At 24.3% G+C, this 22,153-nt stretch overlaps 1 protein-coding gene across 1 annotated transcript in view; it reads left to right on the forward strand.

Annotated features, from left to right (window-relative positions):
• The first annotated feature begins 702 nt into the window (after window positions 1-702).
• LOC145829486 (uncharacterized) overlaps window positions 703-22,153 on the forward strand; it is a 39,021-nt gene continuing 17,570 nt past the window's right edge. The window contains exons 1-7 of the mRNA XM_082937294.1: window positions 703-854; window positions 3,755-3,852; window positions 4,947-5,096; window positions 7,125-7,272; window positions 15,171-15,338; window positions 19,957-20,082; window positions 22,029-22,151. Of these exons, the coding sequence (XP_082793420.1) occupies window positions 758-854; window positions 3,755-3,852; window positions 4,947-5,096; window positions 7,125-7,272; window positions 15,171-15,338; window positions 19,957-20,082; window positions 22,029-22,151 (910 nt within the window). The 5' untranslated portion in view covers window positions 703-757. The remainder of the gene's footprint in view (window positions 855-3,754; window positions 3,853-4,946; window positions 5,097-7,124; window positions 7,273-15,170; window positions 15,339-19,956; window positions 20,083-22,028; window positions 22,152-22,153) is intronic.

Consider the following 22,153-nt stretch of genomic DNA (forward strand, 5'->3'; position numbering starts at 1 on the left):
AAAAGTTTTTTTTAGAGCCACCTAGTGGCATATACTTTGTTTGCACAAGATTAAGTTCACAGCTCTTCAATTTTAAAAAGCGTTGTTGTAGTGTAAGTTCTTCTCTTCTAGTAAAAAAGACGACTTAAACTCTCTTTCTTCTCACAACTTAAAAACTTTCTCAAATTAGTTGTGTTCTGCTCGTACTTGAGAAACGATTTTGTTACATTTTACTATTTTCACACCGGTAATTTGAATAATTCAAAATAGAAAACAGTAGTTGTTAGTTATATAAATAACATAAATAATTTTTATTTCGAAGGTTTATTCGATTTTTTTTAGATTGAGAGAATATAAAAATTTAATTATTTTTTATCAGTTTCAAGTAATAAAAAGTTTGTTCAATGTTTTTTAAATGTCACAACATAATAATTTATAACTTAGTTTTATACCTTAATAATTTTTGACTTTTAAAGATGAACAGGTTATAACTTTATTTTTTCAGTTTTAAGTGATGTAAAAGCTTTATTCTGAAATATTTTTTGTGTATATATTTAAAAATAACTTTTAATTCAATTAATTTCCAAAACTTTACTTTACTTTTATAGTTTTCAAGTTAAATATCTACAGCATTTTTGTAGCTTAAAAATAAATTTTTACGTTATATTGAAGAATTTTACGAAGATTTTACAAAAACTGTAACTTGTTTTCCTGAAAAATAGAAAAAAGCGACAAAAGTCGCAACATTTGAGTTGATGACTTTAAAAAAAGCAACAGAATGTCATGTTCATTTCTAGTAATGTTTCTGGTGACACTATTAATTGGTAGAGTTCTTTTACAAACTCCTGATCACTACGTAGAATTTTATAGAGAAGGTTTACTAATTACTTTTAAACTTGATTTTTATAAAAACAGAACTTAACTACATTTTGTTCGAACTACTTTATAACATTAAGACAAAATGTGAAGCAGAAAAACTATTTAAGACAGTTTCTATTGTACAAAAAACAACAAAATGACTTAACTTACTGTCGTCATTTAGTTGTTTAAACATTTTTTTAATATATTGAAAAACTAAACTAGTTGGTTCATTTATAAGTATTTAGTATTTTTTAGTTCCAAATTGCAATCATAAGCGAAGTTTCGAGCTAGTTATTGCAAGTAAACCTAAAACTATGTGCTATAAAATCCTAAAACTTTTGATTGGAATATTTTAACTTTTAAGTTTTAAAATTCTTATATTATAAAAAAGATAAATAAAATAGAATTAGTTTTAAATAGAATTTAAAATGTTAAAACTAAACAGCTTATGATAAATAAAAAGCTTCTAATTACTATTTTTCAAAATGAGTAAACTCTTATACAATAAAGGCGACGCTAAATCCGGATTTAATAAGCTCCTTTGCAGCTAATTTCCCACATTCAAACAACTAAAAATTCGTCATAGTTGTTTTTATTATTTAAGGTCATGGCAAGCAATTTCAAAACAATTTAACTCAGCTTATGCATTTTCAAGGATTTTTTTTAACCTTTTTTACAAAAAACGGTTTTGTATTTAAAGTGTTTTAAAATAAATATATATATGATTTAAGGGACACAAAATTTCAAAAAAATTAAATATATAAATAGAGACATTTTTGTTATATGTTATAACTATTTAAAGTTTAATGATAACGGATCTAATGTTTAAAAACTTTTAATTTTTCAAAAAGTGAGGGCTAATAAATGCATAGATATATAACACTTCAATTTTACTGTTCTTTTTTATATACTTAAGTTATAGTACTTTAAACTGTTAAAAGATAACATAGTAGTTTTTTAGTTGTATACAAAAGTTAAATTATAGTAAAAAAATATTCAGTTTATAGTAATAAAAATTTCTTAAAAAAAAAAAAGATTATTATACAATTGTTGTATAAAACTTTTAGTCTACCAAAATTTTTAAATATTTTGATCTTATAGAAAAGAGCCAAAGCAAAAACAGCTTTATTATAGATATTTATAAAAATCTAAATAAGAATCAGTTTAAAACTTGAGTAAATAAAAAAAAAAAAACTAAAACATTAACAACTTGTGTTTAGAAAAAGCATGTTTTAAAGCTTTTTTTAAATAATCGCTAAAATTTATGACCGAAAAATAAAATAAAGTTTACTATTTTAAGAGTGCCTGCTTTACTTATTTAGACCTTTATAACTATTTAGTGGCTTTTGGTTACACTAATTAATTAAAATAAAATATTGATGCTTTATTTTTACCTCAAAGCTATGCTATTTTAAAATAAGTTGGTAGCATTAATAGCAAATTAGTTACAGTTTATTAGTAAGTTTTAGAGTGTTTTGATAATGTGGTTTTTTAGATAAAAAATTGCCAAATTGCACAAAAAGTATAACATGAAGCAGTTTTTAACATTTAATATAAATATTATTGCAAAAGTCGACACCAAAACATTGCTTGACAAACAGTTTTTTTTTTCTTTCAATCAAAACCTTAATGCTTTTTTAATACTAAATATAACATTAAACAATAAAAACAAACATAAGAAAAAATTATTTCAAAGAAAGTAGTGACATACCTTTAAGTATTATCAAAATTCAAAGACTGAAAACACTTTTTTAACGTTGATAAATTAAAACAAACAAAAACTTTTAACAGATCTATAGCATCTGTATTTTGTACATTAAAAATCAAAAACTTTAGTTGTCAGTTTTATTTAACAAAAAATAATTATATTTTCCTTAAATACTATAAACATTAATGATGTTCGCCTTCAAACTTTTAATTTATGATACAAATGAAATAATTATTAGAGCCCGTGTTCAAGTAAATATCTTACTAATCGCGATTCACTGCTACAAAAATAATTGGTTATAAAATTTATCAATCTTATACATCCATCCAGTCTAACAGTTCTAGAAATCAATACTAACAAACAACAACAAGTAAAATAAATTATACAAGTAATAAATCAAACACACTCAAACTTGTTTCAATGCATGAATAATTTTTATTGACCGTGACAGAGACATCGCCCCGGGTGAGACGGTACAAATAAACAATAACTTTTTAAGTTTTCATTAAATTAAATTGGTGAATATAAGTTAACTCAGTTATTTTATAAATTTTAAAATTTTGATAAACTGCCTTTAAAAAAAAGTAGAGCATTGTCAAAAACCTTCTTACAGTGAATATATTTCTTTCGAAATAAAAAAAACTATGTACACTATAGCCTCCGTTTTATAGTAAAGGTATATGATATGCATTTTAATTTGCCAAAAAGTTTGGCAATTTGTGCACATGTTTTTGCAATCTAAATTTCTACGATTGAAAAACTGTTTGTTTTCAAAGTATGAGTACTACCTGTTTTATTTTAATTGAAATACTAAGCTTTACAAAAAATGTAAACTTATAAAAGTTACTAGTATAATAGCTTAGTTACCAAACAGCTTCTTAACAAAACTCGAAAAAAACATGTGAATAAAAACAAAACTTCAAAGAATTAAGCATAACACTTGTTTCTAATTAAAACAACAAAGTACAGTTGTTACAATGCTCAGTGAAGTCAAAACAACTGCGTAAATATTTTACAAAATTTTTGCATTAAAGTACTATGCAACTGTTTTGTGAGTTTCTTAAATAAATGTATGATGTATTTAAGTACAAGGTTTAAAAAAAAACATTGTATAAAGATATCAGAAGTATGTTAAAATATAAATTAAACAAGTATTTAACAAGGTGGTTTTAAAAACAATTTCAATATTTTTATAACAATTAACAGCCTACATGGAAACAATTATGAAAGAACAAATTATGACAGCATGTGAAGGAAAGAAATGGGACATAAGATGTCCAACAATGACGATTATTCAAGTTTTAGTAAGTTTTAAATGTAATCAAAATGTTTTATACCGAGTATTTTTGTAGATTTTGTTTCTATTTGGCATCGAAATCTCGGTATTTAACAACTACGTTTAGTCTTTGACAATAAACGAACTAGTTTTTTAAGTGTACAATGACATATAGTAGTAACCTTTTATTTTCTAATTTAAGCTTCTACTATTGATTTTATTATCTAGCTTGAATTATTTTTTAATTTATGGTTTGTAAAGTTGCATCAAGTTTATTGAGAAAATTTTTTATTGTTATTTAAATTAAATGGAAAAGATCTAGCTATAAAACTTCTTTTTAAAATATATTTCAAAAATAAAAGCAAAAACATGTTTTAAAGTTTATGACCCTTATCTAAAAATAAGCCACTACTTTTTTTCAGTCTTTATCACCTTAAATATTTATTTAATTTATAAATTAAACAATGATACTTTTATATGTAATTCAAAATTAAAGTTAGCAACTTTTTTTAAAGTTTGACTTATTATTTATTTGAAATTTCATACTTAAAATCTTTTCATTAGAAGAAACAGATAAATAAACAGTATTTAAGTTGCATAGCTTATTTTTTATATTTAAAAATTATTTTATATTATATACTTAAAATTCTAAACTGTAATTTTTTTTTTAGTTTCTTGTATTTAAACAAACATTATTCTTATTACTTATGTTTAAAAATAAAGCTATTGAGATCAAGTAAAATTATTTTTTAAGTAACACATTTACTTTCAATAAAGAATTAAATAAAACTACCTAGTATATTTATATTAAATATATATCATTAAATATAACAAAGATTATTTAAAGTAAACTAGTATTCTTTATTTTTTAGGTTAGATACCATAAAGTTTAAAATATATTATTTTAGTTAAAATTAACATTTATATTCTTTTATTAAAACTAAGCTACCAATCTTTGTAATTTTATTCATACTACTTTTGAACTACTAATACTAAGTAATAAAAACAATAAGTATTTTTTAATCAGAAGCAACTTTTTTTTTTGTTGACTTTGACAAAAAAAAACTTAATAAATGCTCTCTTTTTTTGAAATATATTTGAAAAACAAAATGTGTATTTCAGGGGGCTTCCTACGGCAGATCTAGTAAATGTCACTTAATGGAACAAAAACGAAAAAAAGAGCGGAGAAAATTGAGTATAAACGAAAATGTGATACAACAAGTAGTCAACGGGAGTTTAAAATGTAAAACATTTCAAGATAAATTTATGGCTGTAAGTTTATTGAGTTTTGATATCTCGTTTTAGGTTTCTCACTTCTAATTTTTTTTTTTATTAATAGTTTGAATAAATTTATTTCCAAAAGAAATCTAAAGTTCATTTTAAAGTTAAAAGATTATAAAGTTTATAATAACTTCTGAAAAACAATTAGTGAACACATATAAAACTATAGTTTAGCGCTTGAGAAAATTTTGAACTGTGTATGAAATAAATATATAAAAAAATATACATATTTATCCATTCTGACAAAAGTGTAGAAAAAACTGCTTTTAATATACATTGATATACTTAAAAATTTAAGTCGCATATAAGTTTTAAGTACGCAGTACAAACTAATACAGATTATTAATTTTTATGTTTTAGATGATAAAGGCATGCTCTAATAAAACATTTAAAATTTTGTAAAAAACTTTAATGAACAATCCTGTTAACAAAAACACTATCTTTTTAACAAACAATAATTTGAATTAAAAGAGTTTTTTTTTTGATAAGATTCATTTCTTTTATATTTTGTTTGCATTACGCGGTTTCATCAGTCGTATTTGAAAACATTTTTAGATTAATTTAACAATACAAGCTGTAAATTTTTTTAGAAAAAATATATTTTTCAAATTTTTTACTAAAAAGTTGTATTGTTTTTACTTGCATGTGACTTTTATTATTAATAAATATTAAAAAGTAGTTAAATTAGAAGCCTTACTGCACACTTTTTATACAATTGATTACTTATGTTGTTTGACTTAGTAGCATTGGTATTTTGGATTAGTACCAAGTTGATTCAAGTGTTTAAAGGTTAAAGACTGTTTTATTTTAAAATATTTTTTCTTTTTTTTTTCTACTAAAAAGATAGTAAATATTTGAATTAAAACAGCAAAAAAAAGTGAGTTTTATTTGTTTATTTTTAAAATACAAAATAACTACAAATATTTTTAAAACACTTGATTTATAGTTTAGGTTTGTATATAAAGTTTAATTTAAAAAATTTATATTTAGAAGAATATTTATAACTGTTATAAATGAGCTAAGTATATTTTTGAAGTTTTAAACCATAAAAAGCATCTAATTTAGAAAAGTATTAAATTAAATAGTATTATTAATTCAGTTGTTACTTTAAATATCTACTTTAAAACAAAAAATAAACAGTTTTTACTTTTTTTGAAGTAGCTATGTAACTTTGTTCTTTATGTTTGTTACTTTATTAAAAGTAACAGATTTTAAAACTAAATAAAAACCTTAATTAAATGAAAACAACATTGTACATACATCTTTGTATTTAGGTATTAGGATTCATTGTTAAAGTCCTCAATTAAAACCTAGAACAACAAAAAAACTACTTTAGCATGCAATTAAGCTTCAGTCATAAAAGCTATTCAAAGTTCGTCAAAAGCGTTACAAATATTGATCTCTTGTGATCTTTCCGCTGAGATATTTTCTCAATAAGTTCTAGCATGACTCATAACAACGACCGGCTTTGTGGTCAATTATATCTTTAAAGTCGGCCAGAATTTAAAGAATTTGTTGATCTTTCTGACTTAATTTTTCATTGTTTGCAGCAGCGCTTTCCAGCTGCTTCTGTTTACTAGTAGGCTTTTGGTTTTCATCAAACTAAGCTATAAAACAGATTTAAAGGTGTTTTGTTTGTGATTTATAAACAAAAGCACGTCTATCATTTTATATAAAAACATTATACTTCATTTTAAACTAGTATTAAGCTTTGTTTAAACTTAATAAAAACAAAGTTCCTGATTTATAATAAAAAACTAAATTCACTTGTTTTCTTTTAATACAAGCTTTAAAAACGCGTGTCGTACCTATGATTATATTTATATAAATTTTATAAGAACTTGTACTTTTTTTTATATTGAGAACAAACAATGTATTTGATAATAGAAGCTCTTTAATAAAAAATATTAAAAAATAAAATCTTAAAGTAGAAAGCGGCGAAATTTTTAGTGTATGATCAAGGCAAATATATATTTGTATTATCTACTAAGTTTTTCATTAAATAAAAAATCTAAACAGAAAGCAATAAAAACTGCAAGTTATTGTAATAACCATCGCTTCTGTTCCCTGGTGGTTGGAAATTTCTCATATCAACCGAAAGATGGGGATTGTCCTTTATTCAACCAGACTTCTGCTTATCTTCAAGTAAACTACAAATGCAAAATTGGTAAGTTTCTCTTGTTTCTAAACTCTAAGGTTTTCTTATCTCACTTTTGTTATTGTTCAAACTCTATATTTCGAAATCTATAATACAAATTATCTGTAATTAAATACTTTTCTTATTTTGAAGCATTGTTTCTATTTGCACAAAATTGATTATACATAGCTTTTTTATTTTAATTCTACTAAAGTATTTCAGTTTTTTTGTTTATCTTTTTGCTTTATAAAACACTTTAGTCTATGCACTAATGACTTCATTATGGTTGATGCATGTAAATGCTTCTTTAGTTTAAAAGAAATAAGTTTTAATATAGTTTATCTGTATGCTCATTAATACTCTTTTTTATCGCCTTTATTTTTTTTTGATTGTAAGTACTCAGTAATCTATACACTACAATAAAACTTTGACTTATCTTAATCTTTTCGGAATTACTTGTTAAAAAAAGTACACATGTATTTGTTTCTTGAATAGTTGTTAAAAGTGCATTTGATCAAAGTGCATTTGATCAAAGTGCATTTGATCAAAGTTTTAAAATAAAACTATAAATTTGTCTTAATTTTATTTATTTTATTATGGCGAGTTTTGTTGACATTAGTTTCATTTTTAGTATGTAGCGAATAATTTTAGAACATTTTAGAGGTAGACTAATCACAAAAGTATAGTAGAAACACAATTAATAAATTGTTAAGCAAAAATCTCACACTTTTTGCCTAACAACTTTAGCAATCAACACTTTTATCTCTGTTTTTTATAATTATTTGTGCTTGTTTGTGATTTTTATTTAATTTACTAATAACATAAACTAAAAACTAATGCAATTTCATCAACAAAATTTCAAAAAATAAAAAAAATTTAAATTTATTCTGGCTAGATAATTTTGTTTAGTAATTTGCTTTAAGATTTGGTACAATGAGTTTATTTAAAAACTTTATGTTCTATTTTAGTCTTTTAACCCTAACAAAATATATACGTTTTGTGTGAAAAAAAGGTAGGTTCAAGTCTCTTGTATTATATTTGCTGTAAAATTGCTGTTTGAAAGATTTCTGTTATTTGTTAATTTGTACTACAGACCACACGCACGAGGCTGTTAAACAAGTTTGTTTACCTACAAGCAGTAAAATGTGCTTAAAATTTGAATAATTTTTTTTTTAGAATCAATTGCAACTTTTTCAATCTTCCTTGCTGTATTCTGTCCAATTTCAAAAGGACAAAATGTGTCTATTTGATATTAACGTTAGCTTTAATACAATAAAATGCTTTTTTTGTGGTTTTTAGCTTGTATTTTCAACTGGTCTTTAAGTAATACTACATAAATTAAGAATTCTTTATAATTTACTGAACAGACTTTTTTATTTTTCTCACAAATTAAGAGAAAACTCTGATGAAAACAATTAGTTTTACAATATGCTAAACACTAAAACAAAAACTATCGATTTAGTCTATTTTCACAAAAAATAGTATCCTAAGAGATTCTATAGACCAGGGGTCGGCAAACTGCGGCCCGCGGGCCAATTGCGGCCCGCGAAGGGTAAATCTGCGGCCCGCGAGCACATTATTTTTTTGAATGTAATGCGGCCCGCGAAAGAAAATTTTGTGGCCCGCGAGCATGTAAATGTGGCCCGCTGAGCAAAAATTTATTTCAAGTTAAATTGTTTTCAGTAATTCGATTTAATTTGATTAGTCTGGTTTTAAATCTCTGTATAACATTTTAAAATAATTAGAAGAAGTTACTGCTTTAGTTTAAAAATGTGAATAAGACAGATTATCATTCTGACAGGATATTTTTCTCAGTTTCATAATAACTTCTTTTTTACAACAGCAAGTAATTATCTAAAAAAAAAGAGTGTAAAGAGTGCTCGGATTTAATAAGTTAGTTATAAGACAACAATTTATTAAATAATTAAATGCAAGTGTTTTCCATTTGTGCAAAAGTATTGCACAGCAATTAACTAAAGTATCATTTCTTTATAGCTTAGATTTTTTTTCCAATAATTTTTATACCTAAGTTTCTTTTATAGATTTTTTATTTGTAAATGTTATATTTTGGTGTAAAATTATTTAAAATAACATAGTAATAAGAAATAAGGTTTTTGACACATTTTAAATTTTTAGAAGTTTTTTTGCACTTTAAATTAATTTCTACGCACACTAACTTAAAAAGATGCTCATATTTTAAACCACTTTTTATTTAATACTTTAGTTAGTTTTAGTTTAGTTTATGTTTAACTTTCTAACATTGTTGTTTCTACACGTAATACCTAAATTTGTACAGACACATTTAAAACAATATATATGACATAAAGTAATACAGTTTTTTTTTAGGTATACATTTTTATTTTTCAAACATTGTTTTTGTCAAACTAAGTTAATTTTAATACCTTGCATACCAATACACACAATTACTGTTTTTTGGAGTTACCTATTTAATATAAACTAGATTTAAGGATGGTAAATTTATTAAGTTTGCATATTGTTCAAAACAGTTCAAATTCAAGCAAATAAACAACTAAACATTACCACACACTCAGACTATCACTATTTGAAGACTTCAAATCTCAGGCCAACTAAGTCATTTTTAAGTTTTTGGCTAGAATTGATTTTTGTATACAAAAATAAAAGGAATGTTTTTGTTGACTCAGACTGGCTTTTTCCCTTGAATGAGTGGCAAATTAAACTTATAATGTATGTTTTGCTCAATCCACAGTGTTTGTTTGAGTTATAATATATCTTAAGTTTTAAGTCTTGCAGCTGATATAATTCAAAATATTATTTATAATATTGTGTACATTTAAGTGTGAACAATCAGTAAAGCCAAAAAACTTGAATAACGTAAAAGCTTTGAATTTGAAAATTTATGCTTAAAAAATCTGAAAAAAAAACTTGTATTTGAGAATTTTTGATAAACCTGAATTTCAAACAATTTTTACATGTAAAGTAATGAAGTTTCCAAAATATTTTTTATGAAGTCAAAATTTACCAAATAAATATTTTTTTATTAAAAAATATATTAAAGTAGCTTCACAGTATTTTTTAATATTGATATACTTTTTAAGACATTTTCTAACTTTAATCAAACTTTATACTAAAAATAAAAGAAGGAATGTACTTCCAAAAACTTTGTATTGGTGCATTGCACCTTAACTTGTAAAATTTCACCGGTTGTTGTGCTTCGCGTTGGAACTAAACCAAGAAATTCTACTAAAATGTCTAAGTTAAAAAAATCTATAATAAAAATTCTCAGATGAGCAAAGGTTTTTCTATCAGTGCTCTCATGTTAACAGATTGATTAAATTCTTAATTTGATTTATTCGACTTTGTAACCTTAATGCATTTCGTAAACACGACTTCTTGTTGTCATTGAAGAAATAAACAAAAGTTTTTCATTACTGCCAACATAAATTCTTTAAAAAAGTTTTCAATTATAAACGGTATCTCATTTTAAGTAATAAATTTTGCTACTTTATAACTTGCCTTAATAATTTTTTCTTATCATTCTGTAGTTACTGAAGATAATCATGTGCTTGTTTGAACTGACTTTGGTGATTTGTTTTTTTATCGTTTCTCGCAATAACTCCTAACTAACGGCTTTTTATTCTTGTAGCTCGTCCTATATTTTACTAGCACTATTTTTAAATGCAATACTTTCATTGCAGGTAAAGAATTGCTAGAATGCTTAATAGAAAATAAGTTTTTCTACTTCACTAATGAACCAATAAAGTTTTATACTTTTGTTAAATTTCTTTAAGAAACTTAATTGTCCAATCCAGCTGACTTATATTTTTTTGGCATGTAATTTACTTACTGTTAATAACCTTCGTAATTTCTTTATGTTGTGAACTTTATTTTAACTGGGTTGCTACACAAACAGGCTATTTTAAAAGCTTGAAAACTCAGGTGTGTGTGAAACTTTTATTTCAAACACTTTAAAGAAATGTTCCAATTTTCAGAATAGTTTTTACGACTGTAGTGTAGTATACTAATTGTAGTTTTTTCTTGTTTTTTTTACCATTTGTGTACTTTTTGATAATGATGATATTTTAAATAGGTATTTAAGCTTGATTAACAGCTATTTATTAGCTCTTTCAACTTTTAATAAACTTAGGCTGGTTTGATACAATTCAGACATTTTTGCTTTTTAAGTGGCAACCATGTAAAAGACTAATTACTAATAAAATATTTTATTAAAGTATTCGAGAACTTGTTTTAGCTTTCTGGAATACAAAAAGGTATTAGTTTTATTAAGTTAACTAATTACTAAATTTTTTAATGAGTGTAAATTATTTACCACGCAAAAACTTTTTTGAAGTAAATATTCTTAGAACTATGAAAAAAGGTAATTAATATAACAAATGTACAAAAGTAACCCATAAATTGTCTTTCAAGTTAGGTTTTTATAGAAAGTTAGGTTGTAGACTAAATTAAATAAATATTAAGTTTAACTTATTAAGTGCTTATGAAAGTACATAGTTTATTAACACTTATGTATATTAGTCAACGTAAATTCTATTCTAAAAAATATTAATTTAAATAGGCATTCTATGTATAGCTAAAAGTCTTTTAAAATAATAAGGTGAATAAAAGTAAAACTTTTCTCTAGTGTGACTAAAACTAAAACCAAAAGATTTTTCAAATGTCACTAAAACTAAAACTGCGGCCCGCGAAGACTTTGGAAACTTGAAATTTGGCCCGCGACCACCAACTGCCTGCCGACCCCTGCTATAGACTATAAATTTATATACTCAAACATTTTTCCTATCCTTAGTAAAACGTCTTGTTTAATAACTAATTAAGTTTTTTTTTTCTTCTTTTTTAAAACGAGTTTGTATAATTTCTGAATTTAATTTGTCAGTTAATAAAAAAAATTAAAAAAAACAGGAATTTAATAACGAATATGTGTAACTTATTTTTTTATATAGGAAGTGTTTTAATTTTACTTTTTTAAAAACTAAAACTTTTAAATTTTAAACATGTGTACTTTTTTATTGAAAAAGGTATTTAATTTTGTAGTAATATAGAATGACTATAAAAAATCAAAAAAAAACCTTTAAAACTGTAAGTTTTTTTCAGAAAAACTAAATCAGTTATATAAGTATACACCTTTTATAGTTTTGTTTATCTTCTTAAGCTTTGGATTTACGTTTTTGTTTGTAAAAAACGATACACATACAACCAAATTGGTGTTTACAACGTATTAATTTGGCGTACAGTAGATATTTTAAAATGCTTAAAACTCAGACTTCAATAAGTTTTTATGTAAACAGCAAGTAAAAGTTATACTTGAATGATTTTAAAAGCTTGTGTTGACGATAGGTTTCAACTTGTCTTTTGCACTTACTTGACTTAATAGTTTGCAAACTTATGCTATTTAACCAAAAATTAAACCTTAAAGTTAGTAAGGTATAGTTTATCTTAATAAGGTCTATATTTAGTAAGTTCATAAAGTTACACTGTATGTATATTTATGTTAGGATTATATTTTTATGTTAAGATGTTTTATATAAAAGTCATAACACAGTAGGTTTTATTTAGTAGGTAATATAAGTTATAAATACAACATAACAACAATAACATTTTATTTTATATTTAATTTGCCTTCCAAGTTTGTTAAGCTTTAGTTTGAATATTGTTTTTATATTTAATGCAAAAAATGTCAGACTTAAAATAGTTAAAGTTAAGTTTTCTAAATGTTCAAATTTTTGAATTAAAATGTTTAAAATTTATTTATTGTTTAATTCAGTTTTGTGTTTTGCTTGTTTTAATTACAAAAACACTTTGATTTTCTAGAATTTTGTAAAAGTCTGTAAAGTATTAGAAATGCAGTAAAAAACAATAATCACGATCAACTAAAAAGATTAAAAACAACAAATTGTTTAAAAAAAAAAAGTAAAATCAAAAACACTATAAACATAACTTTTAAACAAATTTTGATAAAAAGAATAAAAGTACTTTAAAAAATCCATGTTCAAACTCTACTGCTCTATTTAACTAAATTGTGTATTTTTAGTACGGAATAAATTGAACTTATTAATATTCTTGAAGTAATAATTGGTAGTTTGTTACTTTAATATAACTATTTTTGATTTTGGAAATGCTAGCTAATTAGATGAGTGTCTAATTTATTCAATGTTGAAAACGTAATCAAAATAAGTTTTCAAAGTTTTAAGAGTTTATAATCAATTAACAGCACTACCTTAATTTTAGCAAGAAATTACTTTGTTTATAATATTTATGAAGTATTGTATGTATTATTTCAATTTATAGTTATCGAAGTATAGTTTTTTGGATAGGCTAACGATGTAGAAATTGTAATAACAAATGATAAGACTTTAAAACTGAAACGTAGAAAAATATTGTGATCTTTCTTATAACGGTTTAAAAAATCGTAATGCAAAAATTAATATCTTAGTCTATACTATGTTTCTTGGACTTTTTTACTTGAGTGTTACTGCTATGCAAAAGTTTTGTTTAATAGATATATCTCTACGATTAATATTCAAATATTTTAAATAAGGTTACTTGATATAGTCTGCCTTTATTATAAATTATTGAAATTATAAATTAACTTAATCGAACTGAAACTATTCAAAAAAAATTTGTAACAGTATTGTTTTTTCTTTAAACAAACATTTACAGCCTTATCATCCATTATTTACTTTTTGTAGTTTGTTTTATGGCATTGTTTTGTTTTAAACAACTTTTTGTTTGTTTACTACTTATGACTGTCACTTCTGAAGTATTAAAAAATTAAACAGTAAATCATGTGGTTCTAATTATAATGAAGTTAAAGAAACAAATGCAAACGCTTATACTTTTTTGAAACCTTAAAAAAGTATTGAGGATAGAAAACTTTTTAGGACAGTTATGAGTAGAAGCCAAGATGTTATTTAAAAAATAATATTAAAATTACAACTTATTGTTTATCTTAGTTTTCATAAATAGTCTTTTAATTCAATTTAGTTTTGTGAGTGTGAAAAAAATCTTATATTAACGCATACGTAGTTGTCAAAACAAATTGACTTCAAAGGTCTTGTATTCTTTGTTCTATTAGACTTTTGAAAGTATTCTTATAAATGTTTTATTTATACACAAAAGCTGAATAAAGTTTAAAAAAAGTAAAGTAATTTTTAACAGTTGTTCATTTCAAAAATTTTTCGTGTATAAATAAAATATATGTTTACAATATTTAAAAAAGCTACTTATCTTACACATTTAACAGCGATGTTATATAAGTCCAAAAACTTGTTCACTTTTAAAAAATCATTGTTTTTAAATTTAAATGTAAACATATTTTTAATTTTTTTACAAATTAGTTATATGGTTATATTATCTGTTCTACAGTTTTCTATTATAGTGCAATAAGTTTTAAAGTCAGATATGTAATGGTACAATTTAAATGCTTAATAAGTTTTCTAATAGATTTAGCTGAAAAACAAACTTTTTTATACTATAATAGTCGTTTGTCAACTGTTAATTCAATTAAGCATTTAATTAAATCTGATTCAAAATTTAGCAGTAGAAACTTTAAGAAAATATTTATTACTTTGTTGTAATATAATCGTTATATATACTTTTAAAAACTTTCATTCTAATTTTTTAAAGTTAAGGTTTTTTAAAACTTAATTTTGTGTTGTTTTTGATGTTTTATCTATTTTTAATAGAATATTTTTGTTAAAAAGGATAACTATTTTTTGATGCTTTTTCGTATTAAGTTAAAGGCTTTTTTTATTGATAGTTCAAAGTAGAATATACCAAAGTTTATACAAATGATACTACGATTTCTGATTTAGCTTTTTAGTAGGTTCCGTTTCCTTTTATACTATAAACTTGATATTCTGTAGTAAACTATAAATACAAAACACAGATAAGTTAAAAACTTAAAAGATTTAATAAAACAATTAAAACAGTACAAACCGAACTGAGAAGAAAAAATACTTGTTCCGGTGAATACCCTCGGCTGAGGTGTCCACAACACAGAGCCAAGTTGGAAAGACACGTTGTTCAGCTGTACAACTTTACTTTGAAAAATGACTTTAAATGCGATGATGTAATTTTAAGCCATCCTACTATGTCTTGTAAGTAAATGATAACTTTAACAACTAATTGCATTCTCTATACTTAAATTACGGTCTAAAAAAGAGATATACTATAATAACTAAGACAGGTTTAGCTTAGTTGTTTATTTAAATTGCTGCTATACCGAACTACAACAAATGTATTTTCTGATAACTTCTCTTTAAACATAACGTACACAGTTTTTAAACATAATGACCACCTAATAATACTTAACACTTAGAACTAAACTAAAAGGAATAAATAGACATCGTTACTTAGGATGAATCTAAATCTAAAAAAGACGTTTTCTGTGTTATAACTATCGTTTTTTGGTAAATATTGTAACGTTATCAATTTTTAAGTTGTAAACAGCTAAGCTGTTTGGTCCTTAAAATAAACTTTTAAGAAAAATATTTTTTTTGACTAAATAAAGATACTATACAGATAAAAGTATCTTTTTTTACCTATTTAATTTTGTAATGCCTTTGAAGCTAAGCTGATGTTAAAAAACTAAAGCCTAGTATGCAAAAAATAAAGTGTAAAAACATTTTTATACATCTGCACTGACTGCTACTAAATCTTTTTATATATAAACGAATCTGCAAAAAGTAAATTTTATTTAAAAATTTTATTCTTAGATCAGCCCGCATAAATATAAAACAGTTTTTATTTTAATTTATCCACAAGGTTAATGGGCGGCCATGAAACATAATTTAGGGTGGCACGGATAATATCGATTGACAAAAAAGTAAGACTTGACTTAAAGTAAGTCTAAAACTATAACTTATTTAAATTAGCTATTTACATTTTTTTTAAGGTAGTTCATGCTTATCTTGTTCTTTAATATAATTTTTGCTACCTAAAAATAAAAGTACAATCAACAAAAAATATCGGCGAAAGTCTGCAGAACAGAAGTCCGGACTTTCGTTTGCCGTGAGACAAGCTCTAATTTAACAAAAGGGTTGATCATGCCAATTCGATCATCAGACCACATTAGACGAGCGTACCTGATGTCTTGCTTAGTGGACAATGTTTTAAACGTTGCACGGCAAAGACAATGCTGACGTCACTAATCATTGCCAGCAAATGGTTGCTTCATGTGAAAGCATGATAAACCGTTTGTAGATTGACAACTACAAGCTTTTCAGTTGTAACTGACTGATAAGTCCTAATAAGGACGAAACCGGTCTCAGTCTACCAAGACTTGTGGTCTGATGATCGAATTGGCATGATCAACCCTTTTTAAAATAAAAGTTGATAGAGCAATACCTGTTTTTTAATATTAAATAATACCCAATTTTGAAATGAGGAAATATAATATTTTCTAAAATTTCTTCAGGTGTTTAGTTTATAAGATATTGTTTATAGTGCAAAAAAACTTAAAAACTAATTTAGTGCATGTTTTAAAGTCGTAAAGCTATAATGAATAGAATTTTTTTTAAATGTTTATATTCATTTAGATGTTTTAGGTGGGAACGGGTCAAAATTGCACGAAGACAAAATTGCACGAGGGGACTAAACTGCACGAAGACAATTTTGTATGGAGGGTCATTTTTGCACGAAAGTGAAAAAAAAACAGAAAAAAAAGTTAGAAAAAATAAAGAATAAAAAACTAAAAGATAAGTTAATAAAAAAAACACGGAGAAAAAAATGCTACCGACCGAGGGTAAGGGCTCGGTGTAACAGTGATAATAAATAAAAATAAAAAACAAACAATAACTTATATGAAAATTAAAAATTAAATAATTAAACAATAAAAATAAAAAGATAAGTTACCGATCGAGGGTAAGGGTTAGTGGTTCTAGTGATAGTAAAATAAAATAATTAAGATAAATAAAAAAAATGAAACAAAAAATAAAAATAAAAATAAATTAAAAAAAACTTCAACCCGTGCAAAATTGTCTTCGTGCAAAAATGACCCTTCGTGCAAAAGTGTCTTCGTATAATTTTATTTTCGTGCAAATTTGTGTCCTCGTGCAACTTTGTCCCCTCGTGCAATTTTGTACGCTCGTGCAAATTTGACACCTACCCGTTTTTGGTTTTGGCTTCATTTTGTTTCTTATTTGTTATTGATTTCTGAATCACTGATTGTGTCAAGCTTTTTGCTGGTTATTTATGCTTTATAAAACAGTGTTCAAAAACTAAAAAGTACGTTTAATACGTTTTAAAGTAAACATGTGTTCATTTTGTCTGGTTAAGCTTTTTCTATTTCTGTTTGACTAAGACTAACAAAAGCTACTTAAAGACTTTTTTATTAAAATGGTTTTTAAACACGTTTTTATATGTTCTCTGCTTTGAGTAGAAACTTTCTGTAATTAACTTATGGTTAATTTCGGTGGCAATGACTCAATATTTGAACTCTTAATCTTCATTGTTATTTTATTTGGTAGTACTAAATTGGATATTGAGCTTCAGAACTTTCCTTGACTTTAAAGTCTATAACGTTGAAATTTAAAACTTCTTATTTTTGCTCAACGACGAGCGACAAAATTTTTTATTACTTTAAGAGTAGGTTCTATTTTTTAGTTCGAGTTATTTAAGTTGTTAATGCATAAGAAGCTAGGTTAATATAAAAAAGTCACTTTTTTTTTACATCTTCTCACTTCGTAAATACTTAATTGCCGTAAAAAGTAGCATAAGCCGTTGGTAATTTTACATTAAAGATTATAAATTTTCTAAAGTACTTTTTATTTATTAGTTACACTAACAAGTCTTATACGATTTAATTTAGCTTATAGCTAGAAATTATTTATTTTTGCTTAGTGATATATATATTTTTTGAAGCTCATATTTTCTTTACTTTTTAGCTGCTTTAAAATTTACGTTTCTAAATAAGTTTGTACTTAATTAAACAGCAAATTATTTATAAATAAATACAATAGTTTTTTCATGTGTCTGTTGAATTTTTTTTTGATGAAACACATGTTAGCCACGTTCTGTAAGTAACAATTATAGACTAAATAAAAGAAAACTATAAACTTCTACAATTACATCTGTGCTTTTTCACGACTTCAACTAGCTTTTTTTTTTAACTCTAATAAAACATGTTGAAGACGTGGAAAATCAGAGAAAAAATACATAAATTGTATTTTTAAATTGTATATATCAGAAATACACTTCGTTTTTTTTTATTAGCTTGCTTAAAAAATCAGGTGTAAAAATTAAAGTTATCAGTTATTTTCAGTAAAAAAATACGTTTTTTTTTGTTTTATATAACGACAAACTACAAAACTCTTTTTGAGGATTAATTTATTTTTGTTATAAAAAAGAGCGTTTAAACTTTTAAAAACTACTACTTCTGAACCGTTTTTAACATAATTTTTTTTATCTATAAACATACAACTTTCATTGAGCAACAATCTATAAATTATTTAACTTTTAAAAATATCGCGTTTCCATGTGTTAATTCGGTTACACAGTTTTATGGAGTTTTGAATTAGTCATTTACGTATTCCTTACAGTTTTAATCTGCTGATTTCAAACACGGTTGTAAAAAGTAACATACAATAAATATTAAAAATATTGGTACTAGCTAACTATTAAACTATAAAAATTTTATATCACTCCACTTCACAAATTTGAAAAAATTTATTTTGAAACAACTTTTTTAAACAAAGTTCAAGCTTACTAAACTACTAAAAATAAACTCATTACCTCAGGTTGAATATGTCCTTTTTTAACATTAACTTAAAAAAAAATTCATTTATAAATCATTATAAGTAGTGAAATATTTGAAACACGTGGTCTTCTTAAAGATAACTGATGATCAGTTATCGACAGCTCATTAAATTAATTACGTTGATAAAACATAAAGATAGATGATATTTTTATAAATTACATCTATATAATATATTCTACTTTTCGTTTTATTTTTTTTTAATATTTGAAAATAATAAAAATAAACTTAAAAATTTAGCAGGAAATAACAAATTACAAAACTATAACTTTTAAATTGTCTAATTCAGGGTTTCCCATGGATTCAGGGTTCATATGGCCTCCTTGGAGCTATCTTAGCGATAAGCTGCAAAGGGGCCATAAAGGGGTACTTAGGTAAGTTTTTAAAAAAATTGTAACTTATACTAGCTATTTTGAGGTTTGTATCAAAGAGAAAAAAACAAAACAAAAAATTTTAGGCATAGTTTATGGGAAATTTGAAACTTATACTAGATAATTTGGAGCTTATAATGAGTGGGGGCGATCATTTTAATTTTTTCTGGAAAAGGTTTTTTTTTTTGAGTTTGAGAAATCCTGGTCTAAATGACATTTGTTATTTTGAGCTAGTTTTAGTAACAAGAAGCTTTTTCTAATAGAAAAATACTTTTGAACAATTAAATAGTTTTAAATAGTAATTTTTTTAAATTATGTTTGCGATAACTTTACAAATTCTATCCCAAACTAAAACCAAGTCCACGTAGAAATAAAATTTTTAATCATTTTAAATATAAACATCAACTGTTACACTTCATCAGCTTTGTTTAAATCTTCATTTATCAAAGTTATGCAATCATAATCTTAAAAAAATTAACTACTGATATAAATTGCAGAAGTAAAGATAAAATCCGAAGTTTATGTATGTACTTAACTGTAATTTTTTCTAATAACATAATATTTAAAAACTTAATTTAATTTTTTTTAAAGATTGCAACAGAACTCAGGAGTATCTGATGTCGATGGCATCCGAAACTTGCTTCAACAAAACATCTTGCAAACTTAGACTTCCCAGAGACACTTGTAACAATTCAATGATCATCAACTACCTATGTTGTTAGTTTCTTTTTATCGCATCTTTGATTCAATTTTTAGATTTTTTTTGTAGTTTATAACTTCTTTTATTGTTCTTTAATTGTTATATAACCTACATTAGTGAGTAAAAAAGTTTTTGCAATCTTTTTTTTTCACTTTATTAGTGTTAAACTATGGCATATAGCTTTCAAAAGTATCTAAAATGACTAGCCAGACTTAGTTTAAATTTTGATTTTTTGTAAAGTAACTTAAACCTATTAAATATTAGCGAGGCACGTGTTTGTTTATAGTTTTTTACATGACATTGTGTAAATAATTAATGTCTATATCTACAGAGTAAGTTATATCTTTAAAAAACTTTATTAAAGCGTTAAAGTGAAAAGGAAAAATACTACTTTAAGTACTACTTTCATTAAAAGTACATTTTTATGGGTTTTTAAAAAAGTTTTTTTTCTAATTTTTTACTCACAGTTTTAAAAGTGTAATAAAATCATTATAAAATTACATTATTTTACGTAAAATACTTAATTATTAAAAAAAATACGGCAAATTAATGAGCTATTTCGAAAGTGTTTTTACTTTTTTCCTCCTGTAAACATCAATTTAAATAAACTTTAGAGTAATTAGTTTGGAAAAAATACTCAGACTCATAAACTTTTTAACGAGTTTAAGTAATATTAAAAACCTCTTGGCTTTAATTAAAAATCTAATGGTACCAATTCTAAACTCAATATAAAAGAAAAAATAGAGATTAATTAAAGGTCAACGAGTTAACTTTCGCTTTGAAAAACTTGCGAGAGATTTTTTAATAAAATGAAAAGTAAGTCTACTTGAAAAAATCTTTTTTCTTTTCTCAAATCTTTTTCGATGCAGCTACTTTATATTGATGTACCATAAGTGCTCTGTTAGGCTACAAATTAACAAAGGTGCGTAAATATTATTAGTATATTTATTAGAAACTACTTTATGAATGTTTTTGCAAAGTGATGTTTTTAGTTTTTTATAAGATTAGTTCTTACAACTTAATTATTGTTCTAACGGGTAAGCTTATTAATTTTACAAAGTGAGCAAACAAAGTCTTTTTATTTAAATTAAACTACATTATAATTTAAAGTAAGTTTGTTATCAGAGTTAATTTTTACTAATATACACTTATATATTAAAGTAGAGCTAAGAATAGTTTTTCTTAAAAGTTGAAAGTACTTTTAACTATTTGTCATTGAAGGGGAGTGTTTGATAACTCCTTAAAATTTTTTCAAAAACTGTTTAAGTTCATCCGTTTCTTAACAATAAAAAAAATAAAAACCAAGTTAAAATATAAAAATCCAGTTTTATATAAAATGTTCTATGAAAAACTATGACTCATATTTTAAATTATCTCAAAAAAAAACTTGAATCAACTTTGACCTTGTTATTATAATTCTTAAAAACATTTTTCTCATTACTTATTCATATATGACAATTATACATGACAGTCACTAATGAGATTAAAAAACGAAAATACGTAACATTTACAGTAAAACAAATAAAAGTAATTTCATATACTTAAAATTTAAAGTTCTTGTACAAAAACGTGTTTTTAATTATGTTGAAAAAACTTAGACAAACAGTATTTAAGTAACAAGACATACTTTTAATGTACGTACCAAATTTGTGCTCTTACTTTTCGAAGTTTAAAAATAAAGTAAATGTTAACATGATTTTCGTACATCGTGAAATTGTCTTACATGAAAAATATCGTTCAAAAACTTGCTCATTTAAATTATTGTTGTGTAAAACTAACTTTATGTATTTTTTTATGAATAAAACACATTTTTTAATAAAAAAGTTTTTGATTAAATAACTATAAATACACATGATTTTTACGACACATACTTTTTACAAAACAATTTTAAGAAACTAAAATAAGTATCTTTTTGAAAAGTATCTAATCACATTATATTTTTATGAGCCCTTCCAATTTTCAGTGCCACAGAGATTAGTGACAAAACAAAAAACCGATCAAATATTCAGATATATTGAAAAAAAAAGTATTGAAGAAATAACCGCACCTGAAACAACAACTGTATTAACTCTTCCACCCACTAAAGGT

Source organism: Thalia democratica, chromosome 2, assembly GCF_965202585.1.
Source record: "Thalia democratica chromosome 2, ktThaDemo2.hap1.1, whole genome shotgun sequence".
Lineage (NCBI taxonomy): Eukaryota > Metazoa > Chordata > Thaliacea > Salpida > Salpidae > Thalia > Thalia democratica.